This window comes from Ailuropoda melanoleuca, chromosome 7 (genome assembly GCF_002007445.2).
Source record: "Ailuropoda melanoleuca isolate Jingjing chromosome 7, ASM200744v2, whole genome shotgun sequence".
Taxonomy (NCBI): Eukaryota; Metazoa; Chordata; class Mammalia; order Carnivora; family Ursidae; genus Ailuropoda; species Ailuropoda melanoleuca.
Genome location: NC_048224.1, coordinates 14,415,450 through 14,437,659, shown reverse-complemented (window position 1 = coordinate 14,437,659; position 22,210 = coordinate 14,415,450). Strand labels below are relative to the sequence as shown.

At 38.2% G+C, this 22,210-nt stretch overlaps 1 protein-coding gene across 1 annotated transcript in view; it reads right to left on the bottom strand.

Moving 5' to 3' along the window:
• The window catches only part of LOC100476200 (importin-8), a 55,757-nt gene extending 34,236 nt beyond the window's left edge, over positions 1-21,521 (bottom strand). The window contains exons 1-10 of the mRNA XM_034665553.1: positions 21,365-21,521; positions 15,679-15,755; positions 15,279-15,395; positions 14,755-14,844; positions 13,117-13,282; positions 11,962-12,122; positions 10,997-11,122; positions 6,787-6,853; positions 3,320-3,445; positions 2,555-2,652 (exon numbers count right to left, since the gene is read on the bottom strand). Of these exons, the coding sequence (XP_034521444.1) occupies positions 2,555-2,652; positions 3,320-3,445; positions 6,787-6,853; positions 10,997-11,122; positions 11,962-12,122; positions 13,117-13,282; positions 14,755-14,844; positions 15,279-15,395; positions 15,679-15,755; positions 21,365-21,521 (1,185 nt within the window). The remainder of the gene's footprint in view (positions 1-2,554; positions 2,653-3,319; positions 3,446-6,786; positions 6,854-10,996; positions 11,123-11,961; positions 12,123-13,116; positions 13,283-14,754; positions 14,845-15,278; positions 15,396-15,678; positions 15,756-21,364) is intronic.
• Between the last annotated feature and the right edge of the window lie 689 nt (positions 21,522-22,210).

Here is a 22,210-nt window from a genome sequence, read left to right as displayed (position 1 = left end):
GTTCCCTCTCTCGCTGGCTGTCTCTATCTCTGTCAAATAAATAAATAAAATCTTTAAAAAAAATAAAATAAAAAAATAAAAAATAAAAAGAAATTCCAGATAAAGAAGACAGATGGAACATTCCCATTTAATTTTATTACTTCCCAAAAGACCATTAAAAATGATAACAAAGAGGTTTTAGAGGCATAAATCCACAAAGACAGAGAAAAGGAAAAAAGTAGACAGCTATAAAATTTTGGAAACTGGAAAACAGATCAGTGAGCTGAATCGTAAGCAGATAGCTGGCAAAGCCAAGAATCAACCCTATTTACATAAAATTTAAAATTCTACCTCTTAGGGCAATATATCTACATCTAGATTCTAAATGTGAATGGGCTCTGGAACCAAAATGCCTTGGTTCAAATTCCAGCTCTGCCACTTATTATCTGTGTTTTTAAGATTCAACCTCTGTGTCTTACTTACTGTCCCCATCTGTAAAAGGAGGATAAGAATACACTTACGTGGTGGGGTTGGAAAATACAGAGAGAAAAAAAAAATCACTCCCTTTGTCCCAAATTGCATTTACTCAGGGTTTTTTTTGTGGTTGGTTGGTTGGTTTTGGTCCCCACCTCCAGAAGGAGAAGAAACAAAATATATTTCAGTAATTTTAAAAATGGGTTCTGGAGCCAGACTCCCTGGCTTCAAATATGGCTCCAACGTGGACTCGCTCCATGACTTCGGACGATCTGACTCAGGCATGATGCAAAAAATTGTGCCTCAGTCTCCTCTTTGACCAAAAGGTGATACTTTCCTCATAATGTTGTAATGATAAAAGAAGTTAATATGTATAAAGTGCTTAGGAAATACCTCATATACAGTAAGACTTCAGTAAGTATTAGCTATTATTAAAAACCAAGAATACGACACATTATTTTAGCCATTTGATAAGTCTAAGGGCATCAATGTGAACATCACTTTTGCCCCAGCTGCTGTAATACAGAGTGGCTGTACTAATGGCTATAGGACTGCTCTGTTTTCTGCTTGCTGCTTTCTCCTCCCTTTTCCTCACTAGCAATGGTCTCCACAACTTAGGAGAGGATACTGAAGACTGCCAAGTGATTATGATTTAATAAGCTAGGTTATTACAGAGCTAAATGGGTCTTCAAAAATCATGATTCTACTCCTTCAGTTTATAGGTGATGAAACTTATAGGTGACCTCCCCAAATCTCCCAGGCTCTTTATAACTGAACTGAGACCTCAATCAGATGTGCTGATTATCAATTCAGAGCGTTTACTATCTTGGTACACATCTCCTCTAGTGAGGAAGATAGCTTGTACACTAGATATTTTACTCCCAAGGCCAAACTTAAGTATCTGGCAGCTCTATGCAATACAGTTTTACATTTATGTATGTATAAATATTCACCTAAAGGAGAAGGAAAACATTATTTATAGTCATCAATGATTCTATGATATAACCAACAGAGGGCGAAATCTAACCTGTGACAAAGACAACATAGCAGACGATCCTGTTCGTATGTAAACATAACAGTAGCCAGGATATGGCTAATAAATCATCCTGTACTAAGCTAAATGATGCCATTTTTCCAACTATTCCAATTTTTTGTCTATTATTTATATTCCTACATATATAGATAGATCTATCTATATAGTGGCTTCCAATATACACAGTCAATTAAAAAAAAAAGTGATTGACAAACTGTGGTTATTTACTTAGACTTTGCTTTTCTGTTGTTGGGTTTTGTTTTGTTTTTAGCACTTTTCTTTAATCAAGTAGTTAAGTTTGCATTTTTGAAAGAAAAAACACAATATTATTTATCCTAAACATTATAAAGTACACAGCTACAAGAGCAGCAAACATCGGGAGCGCCTGGGTGGCTCAGCTGGTTGAGCATCTGACTCTTGGTTTTAGCTCGGGTCATGATCTCAGGGTCACGGGATCAAGGCCCACATCAGGCTGTGTGCTTGGCATGGAGTCTGCTTGGAATCCTCTCTCTCCCTCTGTCCCTCTCCCCACTCGCACTCATACACACACACACACACACACACTCTCTCTCTCTCTCTCTCTCTCTCGCTCTAAAATAAAATAAATCTTTAAAAAAATAAGTAAGGGGCGCCTGGGTGGCTTGGTCAGTTAAGCCTCAGACTCTTGATTTCGACTCAGGTCATGATCTCAGGTCATGGGATCAAGCCCCACATCGGCAGGGAATCTGCTGGAGATGCTCTCTCTCCCTCTCCCTCGGTCCCTCTGCTCTGCTCGCTCTCTCTCTCTTTCTCTCTCTCTCAAATAGATGAATAAATCTTTAAAAAGTAAAATAAATTTAAGAAATTTTAAAATTAAATAAATAAAAGTGGCAAACATTCTTAAGCACAACACGTGATATAAAATTTTCAAATTACAATTCCAAGGTCTATTAGAAAATAAAAAATAGCAAATATATGTTGAAGGCAATACAGAACTAAAGTGTAAGAAACAAACCGAAAGAGAGTCCTGAGGTAAAACACTCAAACATCAGTAAGAACCACTGTAATAACTGATTGGGACACACTTACCTTCCTACACATTGTAAAAAGTATTTCTAAATGCTTTGGATTAGATAATAAAGTATCTGTATCTATCGTCACATAATTATGCAGGAGAGGCATCATATCTGGAAAAAAATTCAAAAGCCCAATGAGATCTGAGTAACAAGAGTAGAAATAAATTATTCCCACTGAAATCAGCAGCACCCACACATTACTGTCTTCCCTCACAACCACGAAAGTACTAGTAACGAAGAGACAGATCTGCTCTATTTACAGACGAGGGAGACGTGGATCAGAAAGATTAAAATGCTCATCATCTATTACAGTGATTGTTCTGAATGTCTTTCTCCACGGGAGTCATCACCACTTGACAAACTGTGTACTTTCTAGCTGGTCTGTGTGTTCCCCACCTTCCCTGCCCACCCCACCCCCCGACTAGAATGGAAGCATCAATACAGCAGGCCCTGTCTACTTTGTTCACTGCTATACTGCCGTGCTTAGCACAGCGCTTGGAATATAGACGGTATTCAGAAAATAGTAATTGAATTAACGTACGGGTATACGTTCGGACTGCAAACTAATTTAAGAGACAACAGGAAGCAGTCTCCCTTCTACGGCCTATATTCCTAGAGCTGCAAAACACTGCTCTAAGAGCACCACCCTTTATGCAACAGGGAAAGAACAATCATTTTCTGATTAGTACTGGAGCCATATATGTCTCTATGTCAAGTTGTCAAAGGAAATCACGTCTAGACACAGAAAAGCAAAAATGTTAGATGGTCAAAGCCATACCTGTAAAGTATTCAAAACAATCCTGCTGAAAAACCTCATATAATATACCCAGCAGCTGCCACATTTGAGGGGAAATACCATGGCAGGTTAAACTATATGCCAGTGAGAGAATTTCTTCATAGAATTCTAGAAGGAAGAAAATCTCTAGTTAGAATGCTAGAAAATAGCAAAAATTAAACACAAAGACCACAGAGAGGATGATTTAAGCTATCCACTCGCATACATTCGTCTTATACCTAACATACTCTGAGCATCCCTTTGTCCATGTTCCCATCTTCAGCTACTTACATTTGCCATCATCCATTTTTTTTTAAAGATTTTATTTATATATTTGACAGAGAAAGACAGTAAGAGAGGGAACACAAGCAGGGGGAGCAGGAGAGAGAGAAGCAAGCTTCCTGCTGAGCCGGGAACCCAATGCGGAGCTCGATCCCAGGACCCCGGGATCATGTCTTGAGCTGAAGGCCTCTGCTTAACGAATGAGCCACCCAGGTGCCCCTGCCACCTTCCATTTCTTAAGAAGCTCTGCCCCCTACCCAGTAAGACAGTGCAAAGATTTGTTTTTACTAAACTTACCCATAATACTGGAAATATGTGTATTTTTGATACTGTGTAATAAATAAAATATAGTTTATACTTCTAAAGCTATGTTAGAAATGGATACAAGAAGGAATGGATAGTTGTATATCTCTCATGCACAGGATTTTTAATGTACAAATAATATTCTTTGGGAAGCTTAATTAAGTTAGGCTAAAATATCTTCCTGCCTCACATATGTTTACAAACTATATTCTGGACCATAGTTTGTCAATTTACAAACCTTGTAAAATTTGTATGGTATTTACCGCAAGACAATTATACCCCCTAAAAAGAGTCCAAACGGAATGCTACTGTATGTGCATATATATTTTTTATTATTACCCTCTGTCAAAAGAAAATCATATCTGAACACACAATGGGAAAACACAATTCTTAATACAAAATTTTCAAATAATACCTACCATGTCACTAAGCAAAAGTCTTTTAACCCCAAAGGTTTTTTTTCCTCTTATTTAAAAGGAACTAGGTATGCCTGGGTGGTTCAGTGGGTTAAACATCCGACTCTTGATTTCGGCTCAGGTCACAATCTCAGGGTCGTAAATTCAAGCCCCACATCAGGCTCTACATTGAGCGTGGTACCTGCTTAAGTTTCTCTCTCTCCCTCTCCCCCCGACCCTGCCCAACTTGTACACACACTCTCTCTCTCTCAAAAAGTTTTAAAAATCTTTAATAAAAGGAACTAATATTCACCCTGGATGCACTTGGGAGTTTTTTTCTGTAACATTTAAAACACTATATTCAAAAGCTAGTAGACAGATACTTGCCTTACCAAGAGCAAAGATGGAAATCACAGATACTGGGAAATAATTTGTTACGTAAGACAGCACTATCTGAATATGAAATATCTGAAAGTTCTGTTTATCATCACCCCACACCATGGAGACAAGGAAAGGAGAGTAAATGCCTCTTCTTAACATGAAGCTGAAGCCTAAAGATAGAAAAGGGGCCCAAGATTTCCTAGCACACCCTTGACAGCTTCAGCATGTGTGCATGACCCGGCCACTGCGATGGCTGAAGATCAGGACTTTGAACCTTGACAGAGAAACTAGAAGGTGCAAAGCTGTTGCAGATTATTTCTTGTGGCTGTACTGGAGTCTGGACTGTGGTGGGCAGCAGTGCGGGACCCCGTGTTGACAAAGGCAGCTGGCCTCCTCGGCAGACCACTTCTAGGGCGCGGTCCTGCTGGCTCCAGCCAACTCCAGCCTTCCCACAGATTCAGTGAGCTACCAAACAGCCTTCCGCTAAATTCCATGTATGCTTGAATTCACCAAAAGTTATTCAATCATTCTCAACCAAGAAGACTATTAGGGTAGGATGGCAGTATTTACTTTGACTTTCTGCGTTAGATAAAGCCGTTAAAGCAGTAATAGCTCACCCTGGCTTCTAATAATAAATGAAATTTTAGGAGCAAATTAATAGTGAAAATGGGCCAGCGATAAAAGGAAAGTGGGACAACGGAAAGAGATTAGGCCATGGACACGAATGAAGTCAGGCTGCTGGGGTGGAGGTCCTGGAATAACAGAGTCAGCCCACGACCTCTTGCAGAACAAATACATATATATATTTTCTTATCTAAGATCCTGTATGGCCAAATATTGGTTCAAAATGGGCCATTAACATTACATTACAGCTAAAAATGTAAGAAAGAGCATCCATCACCTTAGGGCTAGGGATGGGCTATCAGACAGGCAATTGGAGCCATGGCTTTCTCCTCTACCCACTGCACCCAAAAATAGCCTGTTTCCTTAACATCCTGATGTCACAATTGCTCAAATCAAATAGCTGTTATAGGAGACTAGAAGGTTGGTATAAACTATTTCTCTTCGCCTTACTTCATGGTTTCACTCAAGATTACTTTAAATTTAAATGGAAAATGTTCAGTTACAATCTCTTCCATGAATAAGGACATCGGGGAATATATTCTTTTTTTGCTTATCAGAATCTCTAGGGTTATGGTCCAGAAATGTCATTTTAACTAGCTCCAGGTGATTCTCATGCACACCAAAGTTTGAGAACTACTGTTTTACAACAATGATTTCAAAAGGAAGGAGGATGTACCCTAGGCAATGTACAAGATAATCCACTGAGAAGGGAAAATAATATATTAGAACACTTTATATAGAGAGACATTTAATCCCATCCTTTTACATTTCTATTTTTATGGATGTAAATGTCACTTAGTAACATATGTATATTGCCTATAATATGTATTCAAATCTTATTCACCTATATTAGAAGTGCACGCTCAATTTTTTATTAATGGTATCAATGATAAAAAGTCTGGAGACAACTGCTCTTAAGCAGTCACATGCTTTTCTTCTGCTTTCTGTCTGCACACTACACAGGCTGCATCTTCCCCTTGTCCACATGACGTGGGGCTGCCATCTTCAAAATGCTTGGATACTATGGACAAACAGTCTCCTCCACAAATTCCCATCAGTTTGCAACATCCTGATTCTATTAGTTACTCATTCTATTCAGAAGTCAGGCACTATAATATAACAGAACAACAGTTATTTCATACTTCTGATAGGATACATAGGTCTATCATTTCACATTTTTCAATTCCAGATTAAAGTAACCTTGCCTGAACCTCACCCCAGTTTTTCCTCTCTACAAATGTAAAATTTAAAGTTCTCTGTCCTTTAAAAATTCCAAGACTAAAAATTCATTGGATATATTGAATTTTTCTCTAGATGAAAACATAGATACCTAATACTAGAAAGTATATCCAAAAACAGAAGAAAATGCAAGCTTCTCTTTCTCAAAATTGTCCATATTGTTGAATTTGAAGGGCTAAAAATGCACTTTAAGTTCACCAAATTAAAAAATATCAGTTTACCTTTTTACTCTACCTTTGAACTTACCAATTACATGTTTCTGTAAAACAAGATCAATGATCCGTAGACAGATATTCTCTAACTGCTGAGTAACCTAAAGACAGATTTAAACATTTAGTTTAAAATTCATCATAACCCTTAACCTATAAATATTAGCCCAATAAAAATACCACCAGGATTTTTTTGAAAAGAGAAGTTGACAATCCTAAATTTCAAGTGAAAAATATAACCAAAAATTCTGAAAAGTAAACTAATGATAAAAGTGGGAGTTAAATCCATAATAAAATTACAAATTAAGTTAGTTCCTTACCTCATATTTTATACCAATATAAGTTCCTAATGAATGAAAGATTTCAATGTAAAAACTTGGGCCATAAAAATACCAGAGAAAAGTGAAAAGAAGTTGTGCATAATCCTGAAGACGGAAAATGGCTCAAAGCACAGAAATCAGAAATAAATATATCGAGCCATTTGATTTCAAAAACTAATATCTGTATAGGGTAGGGGGAAGTCAAAGATAAATGAAAAATTGAGGGAATTATTTTCAAATGGTATCACCAAGATCAAATTCCCTCCCATGAAATCAAATCAACAGGAAAAAAGGCAAAGGTTATGAAAAAAAAGTATAAACAGACCTTAAACTTTTAACAAGATGTTCACTCAAATATATCGTAAGAGTACAAATTCTAAGCCCCAGATTACCTCTTTTCACCTATCAGACTGGTAATGATCAAAAAGTACATGGCTGGGAAAAGAGACACTGCTGTCCATTGATTTGAGAAGTGTTAAGTTGGCCAAGTTAGCAATATCTCTCAAGCTTACTCATACATACATCCTTTGACCCAGCAATTACACTTCAGGGACTTTGCTCTCCAGACACATTATCACCCATGCAAATGACATGTAAAAGGCCACTCACTACAGCAATGTTTGTGATCAATATCGACCAAGGTTCCATTTAACATGAGACTGTTAAATTATATTCATTAATGAGGAACTGGTTGAATAAACTTGACATATCATATAAAGGAATATTATGCAACTACTAAATAAAATCTTAAAAAAAAATAAAGGGGGGGTACCTGGGCGGCTCAGTCAGTTAAGCATATGCCTATGGCTCAGGTCATGCTCCCAGGGTCCTGGGATCGAGTCCCACATCGGGCTCCATGCCCAGCAGGGAGCCTGCTTCTCCCTCTGCCTGCTACTCCCCCTGCTTGTGCTCTCCGACAAATATATAAATAAAATCTTTTTTTTTAAGGAATATTATGCAACTAATAAAAATATTTAACTTTAGTGACTAATGTGGAAGGATCACCAAAATATAATTCAAAAATGGCAGATAAAAACTGTATGCTAACATTTTCATAAAAGAAAAATACACACACTCATTTTTTTTGCTTAGCCATTACAATAGAAAAAAAAATCTCTGGAAGGATACAGAAACCTTGTAGAGGAGCTACCTCCAGAGAGAATTAGATCTGGGGAGCTGAGTGAGAAAGTGAATTTTCACTATCTTTTCACACCTTTTGGATTTTTCAACATCTGTTGTTCGAGATATTTTTTAAGTAGGCAAAAATTAAACTCCACCATGGGTTACAATTTTCATCTGAGTATCCTATTTCAAGTTTGAGGCATATTCTCTGAATATTCAGCATTAAAGTACTGTCTTAAATAATCAACACATTTTGCCATCCATAGGCATGGAGAGCAAGGTACCAGAGCAGTTGCCGGTCGTAAATAACTGATCTGCTTATTTATCACTGCATATCCCTGAAAACCAGCCCTGGAAAAAGACACATGTACATAAACATTACTTGGAAGAATATATAATAAATGCTAACAATGACTGTTTAAAAAAAAATAGAAAAAAAATAAGGTACTGTCTTAAAGTTCAAACGATCCAAAAATCTCCGAGTTTAAAAATCTGTCAATATATTTAAAACCATTAAAGAAAAACTGCATATGCATAAGCATCTGGTTTAGATTTCTAGTTTTGTTCTGCATATATTAAGTGTTTGTACATGTATTCATACACATGTGGTTTTTCCTTTAAGGAAATATATTCTTCTCAAAGTTTGCTTTTAATAAGTCAAAGTTCAAAATCACAGGACAGGCAGTCAGGAGACCAAGATTCCAGCCCTTGTTTTGCCTCTAATTATCTCTGACCTTGGTTCAGCCACTTACTGAGGGCTTTCAGATTTTAAGTTTTTTTCATCTCTAGGTAAGGAAGCTGGAATTGTATTCAATTCCAGCACCTCTCAATTTTAATCTGTGCCTCCTTTGATAATCACAGTAAGTTCGCATGCTCCTTTATTTGAAATGCAAAATAAATTTAACATCAAGTGTAAAAAAATTAAAAAGGAAAGGTAAAATACTATTTATTTTCAAACTAATCCTGCTGCTCATTTTACTACTGCCCATCCTCTACACACACGTATTTTGGAAAACTGGACTAGGGGATTTCTAAGGTCTCTCCAAATTTAAAATACAAGTTCAGCATATAAGGCGAAAGAATTATCCTTAAGTATACTTGTTGTAATTTAATTTGGAACATCTCACTGTTCTGAACGGCCTGTACAGTTTTAACAAGGATATAAAAATAAAATAACAAAGATGGAAGTAAAACTTCATATTCAGCCTTTTAGGTGAAGGAGGCCTGCCCAGGAGAAGAATATCAAACTGTTTTTAAGAATCTGGTAATTGGGGGGGCGCCTGGGTGGCACAGCGGTTAAGCGTCTGCCTTTGGCTCAGGGCGTGATCCCGGCCATTGTGGGATCGAGCCCCACATCAGGCTCCTCTGCTGTGGGCCTGCTTCTTCCTCTCCCACTCCCTGTGCTTGTGTTCCCTCTCTCTCTGGCTGTCTCTATCTCTGTCAAATAAATAAATAAAATCTTTAAAAAAAAAAAAAAAAGAATCTGGTAATTGGGGGGCGCCTGGGTAGCACAGTCATTAAGTGTCTGCCTTCAGCTCAGGGCGTGATCCCGGCGTTCCCTGATCGAGTCCCACATCGGGCTCCTCCGCTGGGAGCCTGCTTCTTCCTCTCCCACTCCCCTGCTGTGTTCCCTCTCTCGCTGGCTGTCTCTCTGTCACATAAATAAATTTTAAAAATCTTTTAAAAAAAAAAAAAAAAGAATCTGGTAATTGGGGCGCCTGGGTGGCTCAGTCCTTAAGCGTCTGCCTTCAGCTCAGGTCATGGTCCCAGGGTCCTGGAATCGAGTCCTGCATCGGGCTCCCTGCTCAGCGGGAAGCCTGCTTCTTCCTCTCCCACTCCCCCTGCTTGTGTTCCCTCTCCCGCTGTGTCTCTGTCAAATAAATAATTAAATCTTTTCAAATAAAAAAAAAAAGAATCTGGTAATCTTCCATTGGTATGTGATAAACACAGGATAAGTCAACAGCCACAGGGTTTAACAATGCTATTTAAAGAACCAGCAGCTGCTTCCTAAGTCACACTGTACAAGACAGGAGCTGCCGCCATTGCCGAGCAAGTCAGCCTGCGCTCACAGAAGTAACAAAGGCAAATCTGATTTAAGGAGAGGCTGTGTAATGGGTGGGGAGGAGAGCGGAAGGTTTCGGGTGGAGATGAATGGATGCATTATCAGAATAATCTGACTGCAAACCCAAAACTCTGTGGCTGTGAGCAAGTCTCTCAATACTACCTGAATTTGTTTTCCACTTCTGCAAAAGGACATTACCATTTACCTGCTCCAGTGATCTCACAGCAACATTAGTAAAATTCTATCAGCTAATAGAGGGGAAAGCACTTAATAACTGTCTGCACAAATTCTTATCCCAATATTCTTCTGGAATTCAGTTTAGGAAAGATGATGTTTTAAGCTCTTCTTCCCTTCCATTCTCATGATGTTTGTTACATTCGAATTTTGTTCCATTATTTAATATCTGCCACAGTGACTGAATGGCTCTCTCTCTCTACCAAGAAGACTGTGGGTTCCACAAGGCAAAGCTCATGTCTTATTAAATTTGATATTCCCCAACAACCTAGCCTAGAACATAGCAGATGCGATAAACTCAGTTTAGTACAAAGGAATATACTATATATCTTACAACAACATGTAATATTTCCCCCTTCAATTATTTTAGTATGTTCCTTTAATACTTGAAGGTAATTTTTAAAATCTAGCAACATAACTAAATAGTAATTTTAAAGTCATGCCCATTGATCATGTAAATTTCAGTTAATGTTATTACAACGACATAATAAAACACGAAGAAATCCCACCTCTTTATGATCTTCTACAACTGTCAAGATAGTATCAATAGTATGTAAAATTCCCATAGCCATTACTGTTTTGTCTTCAATTTCTTCATATTCATCACTCTGAAGAACTTTGCCAAATATCTCAGCCTATGAACATAACATATACATATTCAACAATCAGTACTGTTATACCTACCCCTCACTGTTGTTATAAGTTAATAAAAGGGCAGGGCACCCATCTTGATGTCAGCCTTGCTCAAACTTAAGTTACACTCTAAATCAAGTTACTAAATCAATGATAGAAACTGTCATGTTTTAAATATGGCCGTTTTTTCCTTATCTAATCACTGGAGTGGAATATACATTAGCTATAACAATTAGATAGCTATTTTTTAACTTCTGGTTATCATTAAACAAATAAATCCAAAGTCTGGGAAAAGTGAAATCTAGCAACATTCAAATGAAAAATTTGATAGAAGGTAGAAGACAAAGTCAAGAAATTACCTAGAAAATGAAACAGAAAAAGACAGACAGACATGGAAAACAGGAGAAAAAAGGAAAACTAAAGACCCAGTCCTGACCCAATATTCTGCATCAGAATTATAGAACAGGGGAAAAAATGGTAGGGAGAAATTAATCAAATAGGTAATTCAAGAAATTGCCCAAAACTGAAAGAAATGAGTTTCCAGATTCAAAGCTCGGAAAGTGAAAATTTAGAAGGCTCACATCAAAGCACATCATTATGAAATCTCAGAATATTACAGATGAAATGATCCCAATGTTATTAGATTTAAGTCTAATTGACTACAGAAATTAACAACTGTCAGAATTATTAGAGCAAACATTTTTATATTAACATTTCAAATGCATATAAAACTAAACTCCAAACTCTGGAATTTAATTAATTCAGATAAGTCAAGGCTTTTATTTTATTATTCAAGGCTGAATTTACTTTCAAATTAACATAAAACATTGCCCATTCTTACCAAATGTTGTGTCATATCAACAGCAATTGAGGCTACCTCTTGACTATATTCACATATCATCTTCTGGATAACGTTAGTAACATCATCATTTTCTGTCTCTCTAACAATGTGCAACAGCTCCTGCATGATAGGCCTTACATGTGGCTTCATATATTCCTTAGCTAATTCAATAAAACAAACAAAAATCAGTACAAACTTAGACATTCACAAGTGGTGAAAGGAATTAACCTGGTGACAAGGTAAAGTGACACAGAGTAATAGATTCTTGGCAGACACTTGCTCTATGGTAAATAAGACACAAAGCTGTACCAAAATATCTTCACCAATATATCCATTTCCCCCTAAGTAATTAGGGGTAATCAATCCTACACATAGGAAAGAACTGTTCTAACCAAAATGCCAAGAGCTTTAATTGAGAAATTCTAATCACACAAATGCTCTATCATCAGCATGACTTACAGGACGTGTATATGACATCGAGATACAAGTATAAAAAATCACGTACATAAAAAATAAGCCCAGTGTTGACGGTGCCCGTTCCCCACCACATGTCCCCATACAATATTCACTGAGACACTGTTGAACAGAAGTAAACTACGTTCATGTTCTTCATAAAACTGAATTTACTTTCAAAGGTTTACCTGAACTTTAAACAATATTCTTCTGAACACAAATGATTTATCTGTGTCATCACTAACTAGAAATACCACTTGCTACTTTCAGAACTAGTAGAATCACTGAATCCTGGAGTTGAAAGTAGAATCACAGAATCCTGAGGCCATCTAGTCCAAGCCTGTGTATTTAACTATATGGCTATCTAACCCCTGACATATGGCATGCTTGCCCAGGTTGACACAGCAACCTAGTAGGACAATCAAAACTAGACACCAGGTCTCTTGATTCCCAGTCTACCCCAGCGCCCAGTGATTACCAACTTATTTCCTAATCTAAAATTTTTCTGGAAACCAGTCAATAGGAACTCCTAAAAAGGGGAAGAAGAAAATTCCATAAAATTCTGAGGGGACAAAGGCTCAGAAATCTAAACCCTACATCTTGAGACACAGAGAATCATCCTTATTAGGGAAGGAAGTAAAGAAACTATGTGAGAAGATTATGTCAAAAATAAAACTTTCTAAAAGGTATTTTTGGCTTTACCTTGTGTCTGGTTAGAAATTAATGACTGGAGAGCAAGGGCAGCTTCAACTTTGACAGGCATCTCCTTATCTTCAATCAGGCTCTTCTTCGCCAGTTCAACTGCATTTCTTAGATTGAGCTCATTATGAAACTTCAAAGAACTGAATGCATGAAGTACCCAACAGGACTATGTTAGAAGAAGAAATTAAGTAGGGAACTATTAGGATTATGGCATTCTATAATAAGGTCACGCATAAAGGAACTTCTTACTAGGTAAAATATCATTAACTCTACCAAGTACTGTTTGTTTTTGGAGGGTAGCATATTAGCCTTAGTTGCTACCTTCTGCATTTCCCTTTTTTGTTTTTTAATTTAAAAAGGCAGTTTTGTCACTTCTAAATTATCTAAATGCATTTTTTATAGGGAAAAGAAAATGGAACCAAATTGAAGTGTCTCTGAAAAAAGAAATCCTGTTCAAGCTTATATTATGATTCATAACTAATTTGTTATTTATTTATATGTAAGAGCTACTACAAACCAATGTTTGACTTTCATTTGCCGGCCTTCACAGCAAACAAATGAAACATTTCCCTTACTAGCATCAGGACTTAGCAAGCTTCGTTTTGTTTTTTGTTTCTTGTTTTTCTTTTTTTTCTTTTTTTTTTTTTGCTCATATAAGGTATGAAGAATTTTAAACCTTCTAGAGGTTACCAAATTTTAAACTATTAGACCACAGAATCATATTATTACTTTGTCTATGTACATGAAACACAATTAATGATAATGTGAATTGCCAAAGACTTTTAGCAAGAGAGTTACAATTCACACAGCCTGTCAAAGACAACAGCTTACCTATAAAAATACTTTCACACCCTCTGCACCTCTAATCTACACGTGCCCAAATACTTCTCCAGTGAACACTACCTTCTGTTTATAAAATGTTTTAGTGTATAAGACATTGTTAACATATGCTCTTTATAGCAAGACATTTTTGTGTTGATGTAGTTATAAAGATGAATACAAGGCTCTTGAATTAAAGTTCTTTTATTTCTCCATAAAAGATATTGATTCTAGAAGTAATATACACTTAGAACATGAATAAGTTTACATGGATTATTATTTTCTCCATTTTTCTAAGGCATATATGTCAACCTAATATACGATTTATACTAATCAAGTTTTTAGCCAAACTAGAATTTCATGCTGTTTTAGACACTGAAAATTAATCAGTTTACGAATTTACATTGTATTATTGCTGTAACATCATCCCTCTCCCTGCATGTGTTACAAATGAAGCAAGTAGGGTTAGGGTGAAAATTTAAAGCAGCTGGAATTAAAATCCATAAATCCCTTATTTACTAGTTTGTTTTTTATTCAGCTTAGGTGACCATAAGGGACATTCTAATTGACTTCGTTTTATCCTAATAGATGGTAAAAGGTCAATTTATCCAAAAACATTTAGTTCAATAACTATCTTACAAATGAACTTTTTTTTAATTTTTTTTGTTTTGTTTTAATAATCTCTACACCCAGCATGGGGCTCAAACTGACGATCCCCACGTTATCCCAAGATTGAGTTGCACACTCTTCCCACTGAGCTGGCCAGATGCCCCTCAAATGAATACTTTAAGATACATAATGGAAATATGGAAAACTTACTCTAGCTCGAAGATATCCCAGGTTAGACAATAGTAATGGAAATACGTGATTCTGCAGCAACAACTCCATTTGGTCCTTGAATAAACTCTTCTGTAAGGAAACAGAAATGAAGTTGCAACTTAGCCATGCCTTTTACATATATAAAAATCACAGCTAATAAAGTATGTTTATTATGACTTATGCTTAATATACTTCTATGTGAAATTTTATAAAATTATTTGACCTACGTATTGTATGTTTTAAAACAAGACAGAAACAGTACCTTACATATAATTTGATATTGACTGACTTTTGTAGCAATAAATAACACTAGTCATTTTGTATCCTTTTTTCATATGGCAACAGTGTCACACTGAAAAACTGACAAAAGTGAAATTTTCTTTTTAAAGAAACAGGTGACACAAAAAAGGATGTTTACAGTCAACTCAATTATGCAGAAGCAGTCACAAGTTTTAAATTATTCACAACTTTCATATTCTCTCATTTGCCTGTGCTTAAGTAAATAATATTATGAGTAGCTTGACCTTCAATAAAATATCAGCCAGGGAACCAATCACATGCAGGGCGCCATCTTTCTTCCTTGGGTCAAAGTTTGGGTCTGTTAGGATTTGATAACAAAATGCCATCATTTTGGGCAACACCTAGAGAAACAGAAGAACCCATTTTAGTCTATGTGAGCTTCCACAGCCTTATTACTATAGCGTTAAGTACAATACACAAATTTGCAAAACTAAAGCCATTTTATTATGTTTTATCAAGCAATTATAATTAAGAAAACAACCCTTTTCCCTAACTAGGACAGGAAAATATTCAAGTGATAGATTATAATGAAAAGTATAATTTTTCAAATAGTAGGGGTATAACTAGTGTCAAATCAACACAGTCCATCTTTCAATTTTGGATTTAAAAAGAATAACTATATACCTCTTTTCTTTTCTTTGCAGCAGTATACAAGAGAGTCTGGGCTGCTGTGGTGGGAGAAGCATAATCTTCAAATATATCTAGGATTTTAAAAGGTTAAACCACATTAATAAAAATACAGTTACTTATTATAGGTTTTGAACCCGACTGACCACTATTCCAAAACAAAAAATAAAACACAGGACACTGGTTTACAGCATGAAAAGGCTAAGGATATATCATCAGTGCTCCCATACACAACAATTATCAAACTCCATATGTTGTCCTTTTAAACAATCATATTAAAGAGAACAATATATATTAGGCATATCTGTTTCACTGAGGACAAAAGTTTATTTAGTGCTTACTATGTGCCTGGCACTGGTCAAGGTTCTGGGGGTACAAAGATCAAACAAAAAGAGTTCTCACAGAACTCACAAGGTGAGAGAGAGAAACAGATTATACACATACACACATAATAGGTACAATAGGATAAGGAGAAAGAGAGTGAAGTTATATGGAGTTACACGGAGTGCCAGTTTAAATATAGCGTCTCTTTAATTCTCTGTTGGGGTAACACTTAAGCAGAAAATGAATGAAGGAGGGAGCAAACTCTACATGGAAATCTAAAGATGAAGCTCTCCAAACAAAGGAAACCACAAGTGCAAAAGCCTTAGGGGACTACTAGGCCAGTGCTTGGCTCTGTCAACAGGCAGATTCAGCAGGGATTCAGTGGCTATTTATTGAATATACACCTATTTAAAACACACCACTGAACATCATGAGAACTTTCACAAATTTCAGAACAGGCAGATGTTTGAAAAGTATCTCATACATCCATATTTAAATATAAAAATAAAACCAAATCTAAGTCTTTGCCAAAATATAAAATACAAATGTAATAATACTAATAACTAACACGTATCGAGTGCCAGACACCACACTCAGGAGACTGCCCACTGTGCCAGGCACTTACTCTTTGGCAGGCACTATGCGAAGATGCTACAAACATTTAATATTCTCCTCTGAGCAGTTAAGGAAGTTAGTTACAAGTATTATCCCACTCAATCCTCCCAACACCATTAGTATTGCTGATTTTATAGCTGAAAACAGCGCATGTCAGAGAGGCTAAGGAACTTGCCCACAGTCACACAATGAGTAAGTGGCCACGAAAGAATTGCACCCGCACTATCTTAACATCAACAGCCTGCGCTCTCCAAATCTAAAAACATTATTAACGTCAATGCATTTAGATAAGGCTACTTCGTTCATATAAATAACTATAAATGGCAAAAATATAAAAAGAAAACTACATAACTGTGTAATTGTTCTTCCCTATAGTTATCCAAAAGTAAAAATGTCAATTCTGTCAATCAACACTCACAGCTCTTTATTATTATATTTCTAAAAACTGAGATACTATCTTATTTGACACAAAGAGTAAGTGAAATCATGGTAGCTTTCTGAACACTAAACAAATCCTNATATATATATAATGGAATATTACTCAGCTAACAAAAAAAATGAAATCTTGCCATTTGCAATGACGTGGATGGAACTAGAGGGTATTATGGTAAGTGAAATGAGTCAATCAGAGAAAGACAATTATCATATGATCTCACTGATCTATGGGATTTAAGAAACAAGGCAGAGGATCTATAAGGGAAGAGAGGAAAAAATACAACAAGATGAAATCAGAGGAAGACAAACCATAAGAGACTCTTAATCTCAGGAAACAAAGTGAGGGTTGCTGGAAGGGAGTGGGGGGGGATGGGGTGTCTGGGTGATGGACACTGGGGAGGGTATGTGTTGTGGCAAGTGTTGGGTGTTGTGTAAGACTGATGAATCACAGATCTGTACCCCTGAAACAAACAATACATTGTATGTTCATAATTTTTAAAAAAGAAGAAGAAACCAACCTGTAGACACCTTGATCTTGACCTCCTAGCCTCCAGGACTGTGAGAAATAAACTTCCGTTGTTTAAGCCCCCCTCCCCCAAATGTCAATGTAATGTAATGTAATCACTCTATTTTGCATTTTACAAAAGGTCACTCCCTTAGGTCACCCAACACATATCATTTTGTGGGCACTCTGCACACTGTAAAAAAAAAAAAAAAAGTCTCAGGCAGGCAATGACTAGGCAGGCTTTCAAAACTGGTCTCTTAATTTCAAAGTTGGGGTTTTTTTTTCTTTCTGAATTTCATTTGACTCATCTGGTGCATTATCTACATGATTTCTTATTTCTCACTTCTGCTGAAACAGCTTGAGTCACTATTTTGACTTAAAATTTACAAAAGAAACACCGTCTGCAGACACCTAGCAACTTCAGTCACTGATGTTTTTATAGCTAGAGTTTCTGAAGTAGAAACGCAATCTGTAGGTGCTCAAAAACTCGAGTCAGAGATCTTTTTATAGCTCCATTTTCTTACAGAGACAGAAAGACATTTTCCCTTCCCTTAGCATTACACAAATATTTTTAAAGCATATACTATGCAAGACATTCTGCTAGCCTGAAATACGACATTGAGTAAGACACAGTACTAACCTTGAGGAGTTTGCTGTCTACTTGAAAGACTAAAACACATCAATTTTATTGACCATGTATTGTGTGAAGGCAATGAATGCTAATGAAAAACAGGCTCTGCTCCTTTGAGAAGCATGGTTGGAGGGGAGGGAAGGAACCTAAATTTACAGGACAGTGTAGTAAATGTGAAAATAGAGTCAGGCACCAGGTGATCTGGGAGGGCAATGAGGATGGGTGTGTGGAGGGAGAGAGGTCCCTTGGAGGGTTGGCTAAGCTAAATCCTAAAGGATGAGTGGGAATGAGAAGTTTACCGGATAGAGTGATCAGGCATTCACGAGGTTTTAAGAAAAGGAGAGAAGCAATCCAGAAAGTAAAAAAAGCACAGAAATGAGAGTGGAAGGAAACAGCCAGGTATCTGGAAGACAGATTCTGATAAAAGCCACTGAAAAGGTCTACTAGACCCGGAGCTTGCCGAAGCTGAACATTTAAGGCTCTCCAGAGATCCAGGGGAATGCAGACCCCCACTGCGCACAGCAGCAAGTTCAATAACAGGCCCTCATATTGGATTTCCCTCCTTCCCTGTCTCCCTCTCCCACTGTCTCACTCTTGAAATCACTTCCCAAATTAATTACTTACACACAAGTCATGGTTTCAAAACTCTGCGTTCTGGGAAGACGACCCAAGACAAAATGATTCCTCTTTCAACTATAATGTGAGCCAGTCTTATGGCGAATACTAGATTTTAGAAATACCTTAATACGTCCCATAATAGTTCACTGATAGGTAAGGTTTAGTCATGTGCAGAGTAAAGGCTATGGAATTGTGCATTATTTACTGACTAAAGAACAGACTTATATTTTGGAATCAGTTCTCAACCCACAAACTGAGGATGTGAAAAATCTTTTCACTACACAGAGCTATCTGTTGGGATGGGAATTTGTCCCAATGGAATTTGAGCTATTATAAGTCTGCATAAATGATGTATAAGAAACATTCATTGAAATGCCTGTTTTAAGGAGGGAAAAATTATTTGTCTGAATGGTAGAAAGATAAAGATTCTTCTTAGGAACCAATTTTTGTTCGTTTGAAACTAACAGTAGCCAGAAATAATCTCTGAGGCAAAGGGGATTCCCCAGAAGGCTGCTTGAACAAAACAAAAGCTTTGTCAAGGGAAATGTTGGGTGTGTTAGTGTGTGGAAATGATCCAGGAACTTTTTTTACTAGCTGAGTTGGTTTCAGTCATTCAGTAATGAGTGCCCTGCATCAACCAGACACCTTGCTAAGTACAGGAAACAAACAAAAGAGGGATCTTCTTCTTTCCACTGAGCATGTATCTCTAGTGGGGACATAACACAATAAACCAACAAATACAAACACGAACACGTAACTAGAAATTACGGTAGGTGCTCGGAAGTTGCCTAAGAAGAGAGAACAAGGGAAAAGAACACATGTAGATGGGGGTCAGGAAAGAACTCTCGGGAAGCCAGGTGATGCTGAATCCTAAAAAGTGAGTAGGAAGGAGTTAGCCAAATGAAAAGTAGCAGACCGAGGGGTCCAAAAAGAAGAACACTTGTGCGCTGAATTTACCAGGGTAAAAAAAAACAAAAACAAAAACTCAGTTGGTTCATGGAAGATTTTTAAAAATTAATGAGTAAGAACATAATAAGCAAGACCAAGCGTGGTGCAAGAGGAAGCTGCAAGAGTGGGTGGAGACCACATATGCGGTCCCTTGACAGTCATATTAAAATGTTTGAAGCTTACAGTACATGCGGTGAGGCTCAAGGAAACCATCTTGTGTAAACTTAAGCCAAATACAAAAAAAAAAAGGCATCACTCGCCTTCCTGGCAAAGAGTAGATCATGTCATCCCTTCCTGAACCACAGCTGCCAGGGAATTTATTATGAAAACATCCAGTTTTGATGCTGGATATATTAATGGGAAACTGCCTCCCCAGATTTAACACCATGTGATTTACCTTGATTTCACGCAACAGAGTTGTAAGACGGATCTGGGGCAAGCCAGATCTGAACGGCGAGTGAGAACCCTTGCTGGGAGTTTGCGGGCTGAGAACTAATCCCCAAATACAAGTCTGTCCTTTAGTCAGTAAATAACATGCAATCCCAGAGTCCTTACTCTGCACATGACTAAGCCTTACCTATCAGTGAACTATTATGGGATGTATTAAGGTATTTCTAAAATCTGGTATTCGCCATAAGACTGGCTCACATTATAGTTGAAAGAGGAATCATTTTGTCTTGGGTCGTCTTCCCAGAAAGCAGAGTTTTGAAACCATGACTTGTGTGTAAGTAATTAATTTGGGAAGTAATTTCAAGAGTGAGACAGTGGGAGAGGGAGACAGGGAAGGAGGGAAACTCGGCATGTTTAGCTTCTAGGACTCAGGTGGGGCTAGATGGCGTCAGGAGAAGAGAGAGGGGAGGGTCTTAATTACTTAGCATCAACCAGATACCAGGCAGTATGTGAGTTACCTCGAGCTTTTCCGTCATCTTCACAACCACCTGAGGAGCTAAGTACACTCACCTCCACTTTACAGACAAGGGAAAAAGGCAAGTCAGATCAGGTCAGGGACTTTAAGGACCCAGCTGGGAAGGCACGCTTGGCACCAGAAGTGAAGAGGAAAAAAACAGTTCCCGTTCATGCAGATCCTTATCTTGTCTTTGCAAGGCCTCCAAATGCCTGCCTAAGGCTCGCCATCAATATCTGTTGATTAGTTGATGAAGTGACCAGATTGACCAGATTGTGGCCATTCTGTAGTCTTAAAAAGAGGTCATTGGTGTCAAATAAACAATGAGCTCATTAAGAACCACTTGTGAAACAATTAGGCCCCGGAATTTCGCTTGGCAAGCGTGGAAACTGGGAGAGGGGATTTGGCTGCAGACTCTGGCAGGGGCCCCAACGTCACCCAGGGCCTCAAAAGGCAGACGCGACTGCGGGCTGAAGGCAAGTCCTGCTGCGCCTGCGCCGGCCCTGAGAGAACTAGGCTCCCACCCGCACCCGCCCCCCAACCAGTACTACATCCTGGTGGCTTTCCGTTTGCCTTTGAAGAACACAGCCAATAAACTGCCGCTAGGTGTCCTCCAAGTAAAATAATACGGAGAGAGAAAGGTACTTGAGCACTTTTTTTTTTCATTCCCCTGGAGTTCACATACTCGCTTTTGAGAACTAACTTGACTTGTCCGGGTTCTGGGACTCCCGGGCTCTTAGGGTCAGAGCGGTACTTAGTAGCGAAATAGGAACATCCGACCTCTGTGAGTGAAAGGGTGTGCTGTCGAGCAAGGGGCATTGAAGCTGCTCCTTCTCATTTTCAACTAGGATTTGTATCATTCCGCTTCGGGAAGACAGACCACGGAGGCGTGGGCCGGGCGGCCGCTGTGCTCACCCCAGCTGCCTGGCTCTCTGCGGGGCGCAGCAGGGGACAGAACCCCTGGGGGCCCCTGAGCACCGGCACTTTCCGAGCTGCTGAGCAATTTCAAATGTACAGAACTGTGCTCTGGCAGGTTTCTAATGTTTAAACATCTTAACATGTAAATTAGGTGTATTGCAGCAATTGCTTTTCCCGGACACAGCAGGTGCAATCGTCTCTGTTTTCTTTAGTTGCGGCGTGGGCAAATAGAAAAGCACCATTTGGCCAAGTCCGTCCCCAGTTGGCAAAGTTACAAACCCGGACTTCTCCCCTTGGTCTCTGCAGGCTCCGCGTCCCTTCCTCGCCTGCCCGCGGGTCCCCTTCTCCTTCCCAGTGCTTTTTTGCCATCCCCACCTCCTCTGTCTCTCCTCTTCCACTTTCTCTCGCTTTTAACCATTTTCACACGCACACACGATCAATTTTCTGCTTATGAGCTTCTACACATTCGACTTAAGTGCGTGCTCTCTCTGGCTTTGCAGTGTCAGGAAGGGCGGCGGGGTGGGGGGAGGGCAAAAAAGAACAGAAGAGGAAAGGAGAAAAACAAGATTTAGAACACAGTTGTCTCAATCTGCACCTGCCCGCAGCTTAAGACGGAAATCAGGCCACCCGG